Source organism: Heloderma suspectum, chromosome 3 (genome assembly GCF_057233095.1).
Source record: "Heloderma suspectum isolate Gila_16-S chromosome 3, 16-S_ref, whole genome shotgun sequence".
Classification (NCBI taxonomy): Eukaryota; Metazoa; Chordata; class Lepidosauria; order Squamata; family Helodermatidae; genus Heloderma; species Heloderma suspectum.
In genome coordinates, this window is record NC_139460.1 from 55902886 (window position 1) to 55920936 (window position 18051).

Below are 18051 nucleotides of genomic sequence, written 5' to 3' on the forward strand. Positions count from 1 at the left end.
AGTGTTTATCTAAATATTTGTAAATAAAGGCAGCATGGATGAGGTAAATAGCCAAAATGCCTCCTACCAATATTTTCCTGTGTCAGCCCTTTGAAATCTGTTCAACAGTGAAATTATAAAACATACAACAGTTTTGACTTTCCTAAAAAGCTATGCTTGAACTATGGTCATTTCAGGATTCAAATCTATTGTACATGAGTTAATTGACATGCGTTAACTTGATTTCATTTTTCCATTGTTTTTATGGGTTAACAGTTATTTCCACCGTACATGGGGCTTAATGAGTGCAATGGATGAGTGTTCAAGCTGTGTGTCAATCTGCATTCTGCAGCCTTTGTGTACAAAACAAGGTGAGAAAAGATACCACCGGAAAAACATCTTACACAGTTGAATGAATACCAAGACAAGTCCAGGTTGTAGGATTCCATCATTGGAGATAGACAAGGTAGCCTATGAATTGTAAGAAGGATTCTTGCCATGTTATCAATGATTTTGCTTGCTACCAACCTGGCTCTAAACAGTCGTGAAAGGCTCAGCATCTCATTACAAACGCCCTGAGCCATCTACTCACCCCAAATACATTAATTTTAAGCTTACCCTTGGAGGCTGATGATCTTTCAAGTTGCAACCTAGGATTACAAGAGAAATACAGAATACATTTTTTACTGGATACACAAAGCACAGATATCTAACTACCACCTCCATGCAGGAAGGGATGCAACAAGTTCAAGAAAGGATTTTGGCATCAGAGTCTCATCCAAAGGTCTTTTGGTCTATTTCGATCTAAGGTATTGCATCACAAGATTCACAACAGCCTTCATAAACCTGAATGGAGAAGGAAATTATGAAGTGATATATTGCAAAGGCTGGGTAACTAAAGTGATCTGATCATTTGGGATAACAGAAGATAGAAGACTAGTGAAGACGGGCAAGATATTGTCTCAAGAACATCCTTCTAGCTTTCAGGACCTGTATAGGGTAACTCCTGCAAAAACAATTGGCCTGATTCTAGCAAGACTAAACCAAGCAACAAGCTAGACACCTTTCCATGTTTCTCTATGATTTTAAGCAGCTCAGGAATGGTTTCCTCTGCATTTATGGAGTTTTATGTTCTGAACTCAACATCAGAAGCTCCAATTTGATGAGCATCTAGGAAGGAAAGTGAGCAACTGAAACAACTGTCCCAAGGGCACTGTAAAGAAAATAGCCATGTTTAAAAAAGCCAGAAATTTCTACTGGTCCTGGAATTACTAGCCAATCTGACCTGGTGAAAGACTTACCTCTGGTCCCAAATAAAGTAAATCTACCATGTCCTTTACCTTCTCTTTCCTGGAAGGAAGGTGCGAGAATGAAAGAGGTATTTTCCTGCCGAGGAGGAAAATATCCTTGGATGAGTTGTTCCTCCCACTTGCTCTGACTGGCAAGAATATTCAAATTAAGCTGAAGTGCCCTCCCTGGTGGAGGAACAACCTGCTGCCAGTTTCATTCCTGCCTTGTTCCGATGTAGATGTTCAATGATACTTTGCGGGGGCGGGGGGGTGGAATCCGTCACAGCCTACCTTTCCTGTTGCTCTACTTTTTTACTCCTTCATTTCATTTTAACTTAATTCTCTGTGTAATATATATGCATTCTCTCTCTGTGTGTGTGTGTGGATAGATAGATAGATAGATAGATAGATAGATAGAGTGCGTGCATGTGTGCGTGTATAAACAGATTCCCTGGGGGAGTCACAGAACCCCAGGTTAGCTTCCTGCTTGGTGCCTTTCCTCAGCCACTAATGCTCCTTAAAGCACATACGTGCATGTACACACACACACACACACACACACACACTTGTTTTGGGTAATCGGCAGCAAATGGCACACCCATTTGAGGGGTACCATTGTTGTGCACCCCATCCAAGGATATCTTCTGCAGGAAAAAGCAGCTATGGCTACTTACTTGATTCATTTTCTGCATTGGATGGAGAATATTGTCCCTGTCTCAGGTGGGAGTACAGGGGTTTTAGTTTGTCAGAAAGCATTGCAAGTTATCATCCCCTGTTGCTACAGTTCTACGATCTAGACATTTTTCTCTTTTGGGGGTTAGGGGAATTTTTTGTTATCTTTAGTTGTGGCATTTGACAAAACTGGCAACAGGTTGCTCCTTCATCAGAGAGGCACTTCAGCCTAATGTAAACATTCCTGCCTGTTGGACTGGGAGGAGCAATCCATCCAAGAATATCCTCCATCCACTGCAGAAAATGAATATATCACAAGTAGGAATGTCGCAGGAGTCCAAGAGGAGGTTGGAGACCAGTGGATTCCTGCTCACCTCGGACTCCTGGACCCTGCTCGCTGAGCTTCTGCCACTTAATGGGTCCGCGAGTGCCCGGCAGATGCCAGTCTCCTTAGCAAGCCACATAAAAATGCTGTTCGCATGTAACAGCAAGCTACAATGCATCCCTGCTGTGGCTTGCATATTCAAAATGGCGGCAGCCATTGCAACAAAAAGCCCTACAGGGAAATTCACCCACGGTGGCTTCTTGTTACGTGTGAACCGGACCAATGTATCTGCTTCAGACCCAAGTTGCATCAGGCCATAATTTGGTTGTGAATCACTCATAACCCAGCAGCAAAAGCGATGTTAAAGAACATTCTCTCCTCTCAGTCCACACTTCTCTCCAGCACCACCTATGGCACTGTCCTTTTCTCCCCAAGTACACTGAGAACAGCACAGTCTCATCTGCTATGCCTGTTGTTGCCACTGCTACTACTAGGGGCAAAACGAAACCTCCCAATTATGCACAGTGGAGCTATGCGTGCTAGTTTTCTTTTGTGTAAGCACATGTGGTCCTGATTCAGATTGGGATCATGGTGCTCCAGGGAGGGGGGTGGTGTTAATCCCCACCCCCATTTTTCACCTGAAATTCCACCGCCCGTGTGTGTGTTGGGGGAAGAGTTAAAAAAAAGAAGCCTCCATTAACTCCAATGGAGACTTTCTTTTTTACCCACCCTCCCATGTGGGGTGGAAATTCGGGGAGAAAATGGGTGGAGGGAAGGTTTAAGCTCCCCTCCTGAAGCTCCATGGTCCTAATCTGAATCAGGGCCACTCACGCCTACACAAAAACAAAGAAAATTAGCACACATAGCTCTACTGTGTGTGATTGCGGGAACACTTACTTTGGCCCTAAAATTGGGTTGCTTGTGCTGTTGGGCCAGCCCTGCTGCACAAGCAACCATGCAAGCTGAGACGGGGGGTGGTATATAAGCTAACTACACTCCACAGTCTGGAACACACTATCTGGATGGAATGCCATTTTTTTCATAGAAGTTTATTGCACAAGCTTCTTGTGGAGGGAAGGAGGGGGAGAAAGCCCCCAATGCGCAAAATAGTTCATTTAAGTCTTGACCATTTTTCCTTGAACTGCACCCACCCCACTGCATGGTTCCACAGGGAGCTGCTGATGTGTGACGGAAGGAGGGCTAAGAATCAGGAGTCCCATTACACCCATGTACAAACCTCCATGGTTCTTTGGATTGTTTTCAAAATGGAATAAAACAAATAATTCAGCTAAAGGACTTCAAGGCCTATTAACAGAACACACTATACAACCATATTAATACTAATATATGTATTATTGCATGTGGCTCATATTCCCATTTCAATGCATGCTTATTAAGCAATTTCTTTGCCTGAGGAATCTTGCTCATACACTGAAATTTTACATCTAAAATAGAATTCATTTCGGGTGCAATCCTATGCATGTTCTGACAGAAATAAGTCCTACAACTCCCAACATTCCCCAGCTAGCATGGTTGGCTGGAGGATGCTGGGAGTTGTAGACTTATTTCTGTCAAAACATGCACAGGATTGCACCATTAGGTAACGCGTATATAAAAATCCAAACCAAATGCTTCTCAGATAGACAACAACCACTCTGAAGTTAGAAGATTTTAGAAGAGCCAGTGTGGTGTAGTGGCTAGAGCATTGGACTGGAAGTCGGGAGATCCGGGTTCTAGTCCCCACTCGGCCATGGAAGCTCACTGGGTGACTTTGGGTCAGTCACAGACTCTCAGCCCAGCCTACTTCACAGGGTTGTTGTGAGGATAAAATGGAGAGGAGGATTATGTACGCCGCTTTGGGTTACGTGGAGAAAAAGAGGCAGGATATAAATGCAATAAATAAATAAATAAATAAGATTTTGCCCCAAATAAACCTATATATTTTACAAATAATTTACTGGATATATGGGGCTTGGAACAGCATCCTCACAAGCTGTTCAAAGCATTCATTCTGGACAAAAATTGTGATCTGTGTTCGGAAGTATTACAAGGTGTTCTGCTGAATTCTCTTGCTGGCCGTGTGCACCCACTGATCATCTTCACGCTGATTATCAAAATTTTCACTTTCCTTCTCCAGCAATGTTAGATTCAGGTACAATGAGAAGAAAGGATGAGTATGGCCTCCAGGACCCATGATGGAAAACAAATTCCTGTAATCATGGCATAGATTCTAAAAGGGTGCAATCCAGCCCTTACTTGTAGGGACAAAGAAGTGGAGGTGCACACTTTATCAACTTCCTTCAGTCACCCAAACAATGCTAGATCATTCCCAAAACTTTTACCTTATAGACAAAGAAAAAAAATCTACTGGTCAAGTATGTCTAAAAGTTCATCAAGAATCCTCTCAACCAAATACTTAAGTGTTATTTGATGTTAAAGAAAAGTATTTAAATTGTATTTTAAATAGAAAGTACTTACCAATAACTGCAATATAAATTAAGCCAATTGCTGCTACAATATCAATAATTGCTAAGCCTGCAATCACGAGAGAACCCTGGTTTGGAGGGCATGCTGTTGCGGGAAAAATGGGTATTTAGGTTAGCATTTGTGATTCTATTTTCTTAGTTTAAACATAATTTGTGAAAGATCAGACTTGCACTTCCTAAATTAAAACTGCTATAGCATGATCATTGCTTCACCCAGCTGTGGACAACTAACAGATACACAGAGTTCCCAGTAGAAATCATAGTTCTTTCAGCTTAGTACTGTCGAGACATAGCACAGGAAGAGGGGCATCTTGAAGCTACACAAAGACCCTTTATCACTTTTATGCCGGCACTGAATAGTAAGTTAGGAGGGCTGAATAATCCTTCATAAACCAAACCAGTCTGAAGTCTTTGTGCATAAGTGTGCTTGCTGAACAGTGGAGGCTGGTGGCAGTGGGGTGGTGAGTCTGTTCCAGGTTTCAGTCAGAATTCTAGAGGAGTTATCCAAGCAGTGCCTTGGGTAGCTCCTTTAGAGTTCTGACTAAAACCCGGAGCAGATTCACCAGCCCACCAGTATCGGAGCCACCAGCTCCACTGGTGCTGAACTGTTACAAAAACAGTTGCCTGATTTACCAACACTTACATACAGTGACTGTGGCCTCACTTGGACACAACGATAAACTATCATCCTGAGAATGTGCCTAGGCAAGCCTTAGGCCTGCATGCTCTCCCACCGCCCTCTGTTTTGGACTACCGGCAATTACGCATTATGTCCGAAGCCAGACAAACCTTAGTTTATGAAGCTGTCTGGTTTCAATAAACCATAGTTAGACTAACCACAGTTTTTCCAGCTTCAATATAATATGTAACTGCTTTTATTCAAAAATGGAAAAGGACGCTTCCTATCACCTCTTCTTAGCTGTGCAGGAGGAAGAGAGAGAAGGCATGAGCACACAAACCTGAGGTTCGCCTAGCCTCATTCTCATAATGATAACATCATAGTTTAGCATTATGTCCAACCAACGTCTGTAAGTGAACTAGGGTTCAAAAACTAGGGTTTTTGTTACTCAATTTTTAATTTATTTTAAATTAAGTTTAACCACAGGTGGGAGGGGAATCAGCAACAGCATACTAAACAGCCAGTTTATGCTAATGCTTCCTCTTCCTTATATCAACAAAAATGGGCTACCAAACACTGGAATTTGTTGGCTATTCCAAGATCGCTTAAACCATTTGTATTGTTGTGCAAACACAGCACAAGATCTCTCTCCCTGACGAGCTCTAAAAATACAAGTTAAACCCTTTAAAGTTTGTTAATACAAAAGATCTTAGGGTCAAGAGGTAAGTCCCCCCCTCACACATTTTACGAACTGATATTAACATTCCTTGCCAATATCTCCTAGCCAGCCTACACTGCCACCAACAATGGTAAAAAAAATCACCCCCCACTCTGTTACATTTTCAGCACGTTTCAGAATACTTCTGATGAATCTTTGCAATCCTCACTGGAGTTATATACCACTGTACCCACATATTTACACTTTTTTTTTTAAAGAGAAGTAGTTATTGTATATTGATCCACCTGTTTCCAAAGATAATTCCACATTACTATAGACACCTCTTATTGAAGACCCTTGTTCTATTTATTGATATAGCTTGGTTGCTCATTCTTTATATTATATACCAGAGAAAATGACTTGTTTGGTCTATCAACTAATACTTGCTCGAATTGAGTGAATGGTCTGATATTGCTTCCCCCTTGCCTGATCCAATCTTGTAAAAGATGCCTAATTGGAAAAATTCAAAAAGGCATTTGAATATCACCCATTTCTTCCTGAATTTGCATAAATGCCTTAACACATCCATCCTGGATCCAATGTTTATACTGAGAAAATCCCTGTTTAGTCCAGCTTTATGAAAATGAGGATTAAAGAAAACAGAGACATTGGTCTTTTCAGAGCATAACTCTTTCTGTTCCTATACTCTCAAAATAACTGCTAGTATTGTACTTCCACTCATTACTTTAGACCTACTTTAGGATGTAACTACAACAGGGACCCGTTTTCAACGTAGCAATAATTCCTGGGTTGTTTAACCCAGGAATTGTCAGGACCAAGCAGCAGCAAGTGAGTGCGCTGCCTCCTGTGCAACCGTTGCTTCCACGTTCTCTCAGCAACCCAGGAACAACCCATTCCTGGATTGTTATAGTTACATCCAAGCCTGGAACTCTGGGTTGTTTAGAGGTTAAAGAACCCAGAGTTAACCCAACAACTGCTTGCGGACATAATGATAATAACCCAACAATGGAGAGTTTCTGGGTGGTTGATTGAAAGCAGAAGTGGCGAGCATATGGGAGCCAGTGCGCTTGCTTGCTGCTGTGTGACCATAACTGACTATGGGTTAAAAAAACCCATAGTTAGCTGTTACATGTGAACCAGGTCTAGAGATGTAACATTTCTGGAAATTTTGAGGCCATGGAAAAAAAACTGGTTCTTTTCGGGGGTGGGGGGTAGGAAAAAACAGAAATTTGGGGGAAAGTGAAAATTAAGCAATACTTATTTTTTTTAGCACTCTTTACACATCTAAAGTCATTTTGTTGCTTTAAGACAGCCTTCCCCAACCTGAAGCCCTCCAGATATTTTGGGCCTTAGCTCCCACCTGTCTCAGGAAAATGGTCAAAGGTCAGGAATGCTGGGCACTGTAGTCCAAAATATCTGGAGGGTACCTGGTTGGGGAAGGCTGCTCTAGGAATATAATGCAGCCTTTTCTGTTCCTAAAGTTATTTTATGTATAACTTAGTTTGTTCATAAAATTATCATTATATTTTAAAACTTTTCAAAGTAAACTCAGTTAGAAAACTTGTAATTATTGTCTGAATAAACTATACTTTTACATTTAATGTACCGAGCATTTACTGTCAAGTATATTAACTGTCAATGGTGACTGCACTCACATGTTGGAAAACTGAGCATAAATGTCTATCAGTAGAATATAGTTTAGATCAATAATTTTAATAAGGAATGAAAGAAATAACTATGCTGGGAATCTTACAGAGAGGATAAAAATATTAAAAAAATATTTTTCCCCATGGCTTCATTAATTCCAGACATTTTACATCTCTAGTCTTTCTGTAAGAGTCTTCTTATTACATAGTTTTTTAAAAATAATTTTGTGGGGAGTAAAGGCTGGGTAGCAATATATAAACATTTTGCCTTAAATTCTAAAAGAAAATATTTAATAATCCAAAGCTGTTCAATTTTTCCAAAAAACAAAACAAAAAAAGACCTCAGAAAAAAACTGGGTTTTTTCCTGAATTTTTTCCGATTTTTTTTCCAGGCCTCCACATCTCTAACTGGGTCGCTGTGTCTACTGGTATTTTACAAAAATGCTATTCCTGCCTAGCTTTACTCTTCTGAGGTGCTTCAAGAACTATTGTAGCCAAAGGTCTATAAACTTCTACCAAGAACTGCCATCAACTGTGGACAGGCACATGTTAAAATGAGTCTCCATAATTTGGGCGGGGGGACTGGCAGTCATCTTTACCCAGAAATCACCGACACGAAGCTCAGTTAAGCTTGAGAAAATTTATTGAAATGTAAGCCTGCATGTGGTCCTAGTCATGGCGAGTTCTCTCTCTGCTCAATAAACACCCCAACAGTGTGTGTATGGAATTTCTCTTTAAAGCAAAAAGAAAAACAAGCAGCAGGAGCAAAGCTCCCTCCAGTTCTTGTATGATCTCAAATGGACCTTTGGAATCCGCAGGAGCCACTGCAACCCTGAGCTGGCCATATCTAGTAGGAAAGATGAGAGGTGGGCACGCCTGGCAGTCAGAACAGAGCCAGCCAGTCCCACCTTTATTAAACAAGCACGAAATGTGGCTTTAGCTATTAGCACAACACAGCAATCGCACTACTGCAACTAAAGCCAATTTATATAAAATTGGCTCCAATGTTTAATGAATGGTGTTTCTAATACACAGTCTTCCTTATTTCATACATTTTAGTTACTTTTAAAAACCTTGCAGCACAAAAGATGTTCTTTTGTTTTTAAATGGCTGCAACAGCATGGAGGCATTTTTTTCTAAACTCAAATCCAAGCATAAACTTTGCTGAAGGTTGAATACTGCTGGAGTAAAACTACAACAACATGCAGCTAAAATATGAATGAACATTCACAGCTTCCTCTACTGGAGCGCCAGAAATGATTATATGTGTCCGCATATGTGTGTCTGCACACACACTAAGCTTGTGAGCACAAATTAAAATAATTACAAAAAAAGATCAGCAGGAGCTTTAGGATATGCAGTCATGGAAAGTCAGTAATTTAAAGCAAACCTCTTTAGGTCCAGCTTGCAAGACACATCAATGCATGGCACAGCCGTACTAATAAAAATGTAACACCACCTTAAGACTATTGTTTGTTCATGACATAAAACAGTATTAAGTGTGATCATGGATTCTATTCTACAAAACCCTTTGTGGGTTTCACAAATCCTTTGTGGATTTCACAATGCAGAAAGAACAGTTTTGTAGGATACTTGCCAGAGCATTGCCAAACAGATACCTCTTGACAGAATAAGGGTAAATAACTTCTTTAGAACAAAGGTGTAAAAAATATTAATATGATAAAATATACTTCTTACCTGACACACACACAGCAAATCCAACCACAGCAATTAAACATCCAAGTGCTTTCAGAACTACCAGAATAATTGCAAAGAGTGGTTGCTTCTCAAAAACTGGGGAAATAATCACATGTTATTGAGAAAAGAATGGCAAAACACAAGAGATACATAAATGAAAAACAAAACAAATAAGGATCTTCTGAAATATAATTTAAACCAGGGCAAATGGGTGTCCTAAGTGGAATGTGAAGGAAAGCAAAGAAACAAGCAGAACTGCCAAATAAAAATGCTCCCAAAGGTAGACCTTCTAATCTAATATTTTATTGCACCACAATAGGTACAATATATTAAAACAGAACCAGATGACTTTCAGCACTTTATGTATGTATTTGCTTATGTCAGAGTTAAAAGAAGACTTGGCTACATCCTTTCTGGCTCTCTCTAGTTGAGTTTCTTGTCTCTGACAGACGACAGGAACAGATGACCAAATTATCTCTCAGCTTCAAAAAAAAGCTTTAGTGGATGGCAAAGAAGTGAACAAAAATCTCTCTCTCCAGAATCCCCCTGTGAAATGCCACAACCTGGAGATATACTGCACCTCAGAAATGTGAGGTGTTCCCTGCTTTTTTGCCAGAGGTTCTTCAAGAAAGAGCTGGCACTAATATTGTACAAAGCTACTGCATTCCTACAAATCTAAGGGCTTCCTCCCCTACATCGCCACTACAATTCACATCCTATTACATTTTGCTAATAATTTCAGGAACTAGTAAATCAGCAGATTCTCACCTGATGTGAACAGAAAGTAGAAAAGGGGCACTAAAATGAAAGCAGGAAGTACAATTAAGCCAAGTCCAGCTTGATTTGATGATTCATATCCATCTGTAACAGGCCAATTAAAATAGGGGGAAAAGATGCCATTAAACATAATTAAGCTGAAGGATATTTTGGTCTCAACATTTTAAAGAGCATTTCAGACAGGTTTCTCTACCTAGATTCTAGTCTCAGAGTATGATCCTGTCCCTTTCCCCTGAAATCTTGCAACCCATGAAGTTACTGTTGTAGAAAAGCAAACACCACTACACAGTTTATCCCTGAATAAATGTATAGTTTAGTAAACAAGATATTTTATACATTTTATTCTTGTGATTCACCATTCTTTACTAGTTCTTAGCAAAGAAGCAATATTAATATTGGAAGAACTCAAAAGAGAGAGCATTTAAATGGGACTATCACAAGACCTTTATCCTTGAAATTGTGTTTACTATATTGTAAAAGAAGCAGAAAATTATGAAGGTGACCTACTTAATCGTCCCCTCGGGAAAACCAGCACAAGATAAATACAATTTTTCTGTTAAATGTTTACATAACAGGAGGTTCTGCACTCCGTAGCCATCCCAGTTACTAAAGAAAAATGTGTTAATATCAAGACTGCTAAACAGGAAAATGAAATATCTAAATTTGACATGTTCCTTTCACTTGATGAATTTATGTTGAACGCTGAATTTGTACTCTAATTTCTACTTCCAACTTTGCTTGTTGCAGATTGCAGGTAATCTGGGAAGGATCATGTCCTTTCCCCACCCCTCTCATATTTGCCAGTAGTTCTGTTGTAATTTTATTTCTTTAAAAGAAAAAGAAAAAGGAAGAAGCAGCTTAGAGAGCAAAAGAAATAAAACAAGAACAAACCTTCAGAGCGAGAAAGCACATGACTAATTACTCCCTAAATATAATCTCAAAATGGTATCTGTGTTCTTCTGAACAGTGCCTGGGACAATGTAATCAATAAATAAATGTTTGGTAGTAGCAGGAGGAACATATGCCAAGGATTTGAGTTCAAAAGATAGCTAGATGCTAAGTTTTAGAACAGGGCACCTGCTAATAAAGAAAATGAAACACTATACTTAATTTGCATCTCAGTGACACACTGTAATCCTCTCCATACGTCATTTATATTAGCTGCCTGTTTTTAGCTGAAAGCAGTCCATCAGCCATGTACTGTGGACTGTCAAGTACTTGTCCAAACCCACTTTTGCAATCCCAGAAAGGCAGTAAAACCAGGAAGGCTTCCTTATATGGCTGGTGGGCCAATTCAGCTTGAAAGGTCACAAGTTGTACAAGCCCAATATAATACTTTGTCCTATAATACTTTCCCAGTGAGTGTAATTTGTTGATTGCACAAGTCTGAGAAGAACTGCGCAGAATTTTTTCAGGTTTTTTTTCCATAGGAAGTATCTAATTCATAGCCTTTTGAGCTTGTGAAAACTAGTCTACTAACACTTTTCAGTGTCTTCATGTTTTTCTCTTAAAATTTAAACAAAGTGCATGCTATTGAATCGTCATGTTTTAATGTACTTACAAACATTCCAGTAAAAATAATGTCCAAGTTAATGGTTGCATCCAGTGATAGCCTAACTTAAGTCCCCATTCATTTCAATGGACCTACTCTAAGTAGGATTAACATTACGTATGGCCCTGTGCTTTGACTTGAACCACATTAAGTATGCTTTATTGATTTATCCCATCGCTAATCAAATGTTTCAATTCAAGCATGTGGCTATTAGAAAAAAAAGGTTTATACAGCACATAAAATATACTTTTCTTAGTTTACTAAGGGCACAAGTTGGAAATGTCGGTACGACACATCCTACGTGTTGTCCAGCTGCCGCTTCCCGCGCTCTGAGGTCCTATGACTAGACAGCCGAAATCAGCTGTCTAGCCGTAAATGCAGGACAGCTGAAGAGCAGAGGGGCCAATCCCCTCCGCGCTTCTCCTGGCCTGCATTGGATAGGCGGTCACCTCTGAGTTCGGAGGCGGCCGCCTATCCCGATAGGACTGTACCCTCCATGAATGTCCAAACATACATGCTAAATAGATTTAGGGAACTAGAAAGCATATATCCCTGCTGCCTGGTCCTGTGTATTCAAATCTAAGCCCTATTTAAATTATATATAACCCTGCCACCTCTATGTGGGGCGAAACCAGTGAAGTGCACTTTATATTTCCATGGAAACTTTTCAGTTTCATAAGTTAATAAGTAAAAATGAATGCATGCCAATTGAAAATACAATATTAGGCAAGCTTGGCAGTTTTGAAGTTGTTAATATTCTTGAGGTGATTATCCTTAACAAATATGTGACAGAATATATATTCAATGATAAAAAGACCTGCCAGTTTAAGACCAAAGTTAAGGCTATCTCATGTTGGCTCAAGCTCCACCAACCTTTCAGGCCCAAATCCAGATGGGGAGGATGGCGTGCCTGGGACCAGCAAACATTCCTCACGTTGTCCTGGTCTGTCTTGCCTTATGAAGCATCTGAGCCTTACTAGAGGAACACTCCTGTGAATTGACCCATGCCAGTTTATTGCATACTTCAGTAAAACATTCAGAGGGAGCCCTCTTCTAGCAGTAACACTAGATGCTTCGTAAGACAATACAGGACCAGGATAATATGGGCTGTTTACGGCTGCATTTAGGTTAAACTCAGCGCTTTACAGCTGCAAGTGGCATCCACTACGCCATTTGCAGCTGTGTTCCTCCCAATGAAACGATAATGGCGGCCACCATTACCATATCGCAAAGGATCCAGAGCCAGAGTGCCAGTCCGTGGGGGATCCTCAGGAGACGGAGGTGAGTCATGCCATTCTGCCACGGATTCCAGAGGCCAGATTCCGAACAATTCAGCCTCATCTGAGTACGCGGCAGAATTCTCCACCATCCCTACCCCAATTGCATCTGCTCCTTTTCCAATTTCCACAATGCTTAAAGTCCCAGCTTATCATTGCTGTAGCCTGGGTCTCTGTGTTGCTTCCACTGAGCTCTAATCCAATTATTTTCTTGATGGTTGGGTGGAGTCTGGGTGGAGTCTCAGTTGGGTCTGATTACCTCATCCATGTTCCCACCTTCTCCTCTTGCTCCTCCCCCCTCCCTCTCCCCCTTTGCTGACAGAAACATATTTCCAGGTGGGGTGGAGGGATTGGAAGTGAACGTCATCAGACTGGCAGGGGCTGCTGAACCAATCAGAGAGGCTCCCCCCTCCAGGCTTTACTCCCCTTGATGGCAATCTTGGGAAAAAGCCTCACTGACCACAACAGGAGTTACTTCTGAGTAGACTTCCCAGACGTATGCCTGACTCTGCCCATTTCTTCCCTTTCCCTCTAAATAGCAGGCTAATGCATTAGGAGGCACCCCTAAGGCTACCACATTAGTAGGCACACACTAAGTCGCTATCTCATTATCACACTATTGCACAAGTCTTCCATCAACACACATACCCTCCACGTCAGTATGTTGCTATGACTCTATCACTCCATCACTCAATCGTGAAATAGAGCTAACACTCATTTGCGCTATTGCGCTATAGCGCATTAGTCCAGGGGTGCCTGCTGACTTCTGTTGAGGTCAAGGGGGTTTGTTCCGGAAAATGCGCTATTGCACATTAGCACTATTGCATGATAGCGCAAATGGTTGTTAGTGCTATTTCTCAATTGAATGACAGAGTGGTAGAGTCATAGGAAGATACTGACTGCGCAATAGTGTGATAATGAGATAGCAACTTAGCGTGTAATATGAAAACTAGACTGTGATGCTTGTGGCATCATTTCCCTGGTCCAAACGACACAAAGGAATATTAGCCGTGGATCGTCCCCACATGTAGTTCTGGGGAAGTGACCTGAGATAAACCTTATTTTCAGGCTGTAGTGGGAGTACTTGCTTTCCCGTGATAGCAGGCTTATATACACTAGTGTTCTAGTGCTTATTTTCAATGAAGTTTTAAAAGTTGGTCCCTCGGCATCCTGTTCCAAAATGGCAATGAAACTTCCAGAAAACAGGGACGGATAGTGGGTCACTGAGGTCATGAGCAACACACCCACAAAGGCCGGGCTACACGCCCCACGGGCAGGACTATGATACCAAACCCAGTGTGGTTGTGGAAACAGGTCAGTAATGGAGCAGGAAAAGTCAGACTATAACCGGTCTCAGAAGAAGTGGTTTTTCCGTGATAAAATGCGGGGCTGGGGCTGAATGGCCACGACATCATGGAAACATCATGGAAACCTCACCACGCAGCCAGGTCAGAGTAAATCGCTAGTGGAAACACAGCCCTAATTTGCATTGGAAAATTTTCCAATTCAAGATTTTCCAGAAAACCCACACTAGTGGGTGAGATGGGAGCAGACCTTAGGCTCACATCTTCTTTCCCTGGACCCTTCCTTATGTATAGAAGCTTGTGGCTTCTCAGGTCCCATTATTTGAACAGGAGATATCTTCTGATCACGAGATATAGAACTTGCTCCCTGTATTGTCAAATTGAAACAATCAGACCATTAGCTGGTACTTTATCACACAGAAAATTCCCCCTTATGTCAAAAACTTCCACATCTGTCAGGACACTTACCTGCAACAAAAAGAATGCCACCAATCACAGCGAAACCTGTGGCTATTATTCCTGAAAAACCCAAGCCGATCTTCTTATTAAATGTCATGTCAAACTTTACTGCTTTAAGAAAAACGAGAGAGGAAAATAACAGTTACAAAGTACTTTAAAAATACTTTAAATAATTTAAAATACTTTAAAAATACTTGAAATACTTAAATACTTTAAGTTATGCCTGCTGGAAGAGCATCAATAGAATAATAACGGTGAATGTTTTGGTAAGCGGTTTTGGACAGCACCGGTTCTAAACAGAAGCACACAAGAATGCTTATGCTGTTGTGCTCTTTATAGATCGCACATATTTGAATGGCTAGGTAATACGTGTCTTAATTGTTCTTTAGCTGCTTGGTGGGTTGGCAAGCTGGTGACCAGAGGCTGGTTATAACCACAAGCTATATAAGCCAGAGAGCTTCGGCTATTGGGCGGTATAGAAATGAAATAAATAAAATAAAAATATACTGTGACTGTGCTAGGTTGGCTGTGCATGATTGGTTGGATTAATGGAGTGGATGAGTTTTTGAATGGTTGAGGGTATGTTTGAGTTGTGAGTGGGTGTTGAAAGTGTATGGGTAGTTGTGCTAAGGATATGCTTGGGAAACTCTGACAAAGGGACCCATGGAGGTGGTACCTATATTCCAGTGACTTGGGGCAGAAGGAGGTATGGCAGGAGGAGGATGTGGGGACACTTACAGAAGTTTATATACTGATCCCCTTCTACACCCTCCCCTAGCTCTCATGTACCTGGTAGCTCATCCACTGAGCCCTCCAGTTCTGCACTGCTGCTACTTAATGCCAGGTCAGTCTGGAATAAGACTGCACTCATTCATGATTTAATTGTGGATAAGAAGGCCAATCTGGCATGTATTACTGAGACTTGGGTGGGTGAGCTGGGTGGGGTTGACCTGACTCACCTGGATACTCACTGCAGCACCAACACAAGGTGGAGGTCAGGGGGCGGAGTCTCCACGGCTAACAGATCTTTCATTTCTCACACCAGGAAACCACACTACCTTGGAGTGGGCCTTGACAGGTTGCATCTGGGGTTGGGCCACAGAGACAGATTGGGGATACTGCTGGTGTACTTCCCACCCTGCTGCCCAGCCACCTCCCTGACCAAGCTGGCAGAGGTGGTCTCAAGTGTGGTGTTGGGGGAGCCAAGCATGGTGGTTCTGGGTGACTTCAACTTCCATGCTGAGGCTGTCACTGGAGCTCCAGCTTGGGTCTTTATGGCCTCCATGACAACCATGGGGCTGTCTCAGTTTGTCATCCACCCAACACATGAAGCAAGGCATATGCTTGATTTGGTTTTTGCTCCAAGCTGTGAGATGAGTAATCTGAAAATTGGGGGTGGGGGTCTAAGTAACCCTATTGTCATGGTCAGACTATGTCCTGGTGAGATTTGAACTCGTGGCATTCCTTCCGTCCTATTTATTTATTTCTGTACTGCTAATAGCCAAAGCTCTCTGGGTGGTTCACAAAAATTAAAAGCACAGCATAAAACAATATAAAATACGAAAGCTTAAAACCACAATATAACAATATAACCAGAATAAAGACTAGCAGCAATGCAGTGATCTAAAATACAGATTTAAAACACCAGAGCTAAAAGATCAGGAAGCTAAAATGCTAAAATATTGGGAGAATAAAAAGGACTTTAACTGGCACAAGAAGGAGTACAACGTAGGCACCAGGCAAAGCTCTCAAGGAAGCTCATTCCACGGCCGGGGTGCCACAGCAAAAAAGGCCTCTTCCTGGTAGCCACCTGCCTCCGTTTCTTTGGCAGAGGCTCACAGAGAAGGACCCCTGAAGATTACCTTAGGGTCTGGGCAGGCACATATGGGAGGAGGCAATCCTTCAGATAACCTGGCCCCAAGCCATTTAGGGCTTTGAATGTTAATACCAGCACTTTGAATCGGGTCCGGAAATGGACTGGCAGCCAGTGCAGCTCAAAAAGTACTGGCATAATATGAGCTCGCTGGCCAGTCCCTGTTAACAATCTTGCTGCCCTATTTTGGACCAGCTGAAGTTTCCGGACCATTTTCAAAGGCAGTCCCACATATAGCATTGCAGTAATCCAGACGAGAGGTTATCAGAGCATGGATAACTGTAGCTAGGCTATCTCTGTCCAGATGAGTGCATAGTTGGTATATCAGCCTAAACTGATAAAAAGTGCTCCATGCCACTGGGTTCATTTGTGCCTCAAGTGACTGTTCTGGGTCCAAGAGCACCCCCAAACTACAAATCTGATCCTTTAGGGGGAATGCAACCCCCTCCAGAACAGGTCGAACATCACCTAGCTGGGCAAATAAACCACCCACTATCAGTATTGGTGTTTTGTCTGGATTGAGTTTCAGTTTATTGACCCTCATCCAGTCCATTACCGTGCCCAGGCACTTATTCAGAACAGCTACTGCCTCAGCTGGGTTTGATGAAAAAGAGAGGTAGAGCTGGGTGTCATCCGCATGTTGATTGTACCTCAGCCCACACCTCTGGATAACCTTCCACAGCGGTTTCATGTAGATGCTGAACAGCAGAGGGGATAAAAGAGAGCCCTGTGGAACCCCATGGCATAATTGCCAAGGCACAGAGCAATAATCCCCCAGCACCACCTTCTGGAATCAGCCATCCAAGTAGGAGCGGAACCACTGTAGTGCAGTGTCCCCAACTCCCAACCCAGACAGCCTATCCAGAAGGATACCATGGTCAATGGTACTGAAAGCTCCTGATGGGTCCAGGAGAATCAACAGGGTCATACTCCCCCTGTCCCTCTCCCAGCTAAGGTCATCCCACAGAGTGACCATAGCAGTTTCCATTCCAAAACCAGGCCTGAAGTCCAATTGAAATGGATCTAGATAATGTGTTTCATTCAAGAGTGCATGGAGTTGTCTTGCAAACACCCACTCAAGCACCTTGCCCAGGAAGGAGATGTTGGCCAACGGCCTATAGTTGTCAACATTTACTTTTACTTACTGCATTTATATCCCAACTTTTTTCCTCTTGCAAGGAACCCAAGGCAGCTTACATTATTCTCCTCCTCTCCATTTTATCCTCACAACAACCCTGTGAGGTAGGTTGGGCTGAGAGTCTGTGACTGACCCAAAGTCACCCAGTGAACTTCCATGGCCAAGTGGGGACTAGATCCCGGCTCTCCCGGCTCCCAGTCCATCACTCTCACCACTATGCACAACATCCTCCAGGTCCAGGTTAAGCTTTTTCAGGAGTGGCCTAATTACCACCTCTT

At 42.0% G+C, this 18051-nt stretch overlaps 1 protein-coding gene across 14 annotated transcripts in view; it reads right to left on the minus strand.

The window, feature by feature from the left end:
* CD47 (CD47 molecule) overlaps positions 1-18051 on the minus strand; it is a 97953-nt gene that overhangs the window by 17523 nt on the left and 62379 nt on the right. For 8 of the 14 annotated variants that reach the window (XM_084843322.1, XM_084843319.1, XM_084843317.1 and 5 more), the window contains 5 exons: positions 14772-14873; positions 10162-10254; positions 9394-9489; positions 4744-4836; positions 598-629 (listed from right to left, as the gene is read on the minus strand). In XM_084843322.1, the coding sequence (XP_084699448.1) occupies positions 598-629; positions 4744-4836; positions 9394-9489; positions 10162-10254; positions 14772-14873 (416 nt within the window). The remainder of the gene's footprint in view (positions 1-597; positions 630-4743; positions 4837-9393; positions 9490-10161; positions 10255-14771; positions 14874-18051) is intronic. The other 6 variants (XM_084843323.1, XM_084843318.1, XM_084843312.1 and 3 more) reach the window with 1 other exon arrangement.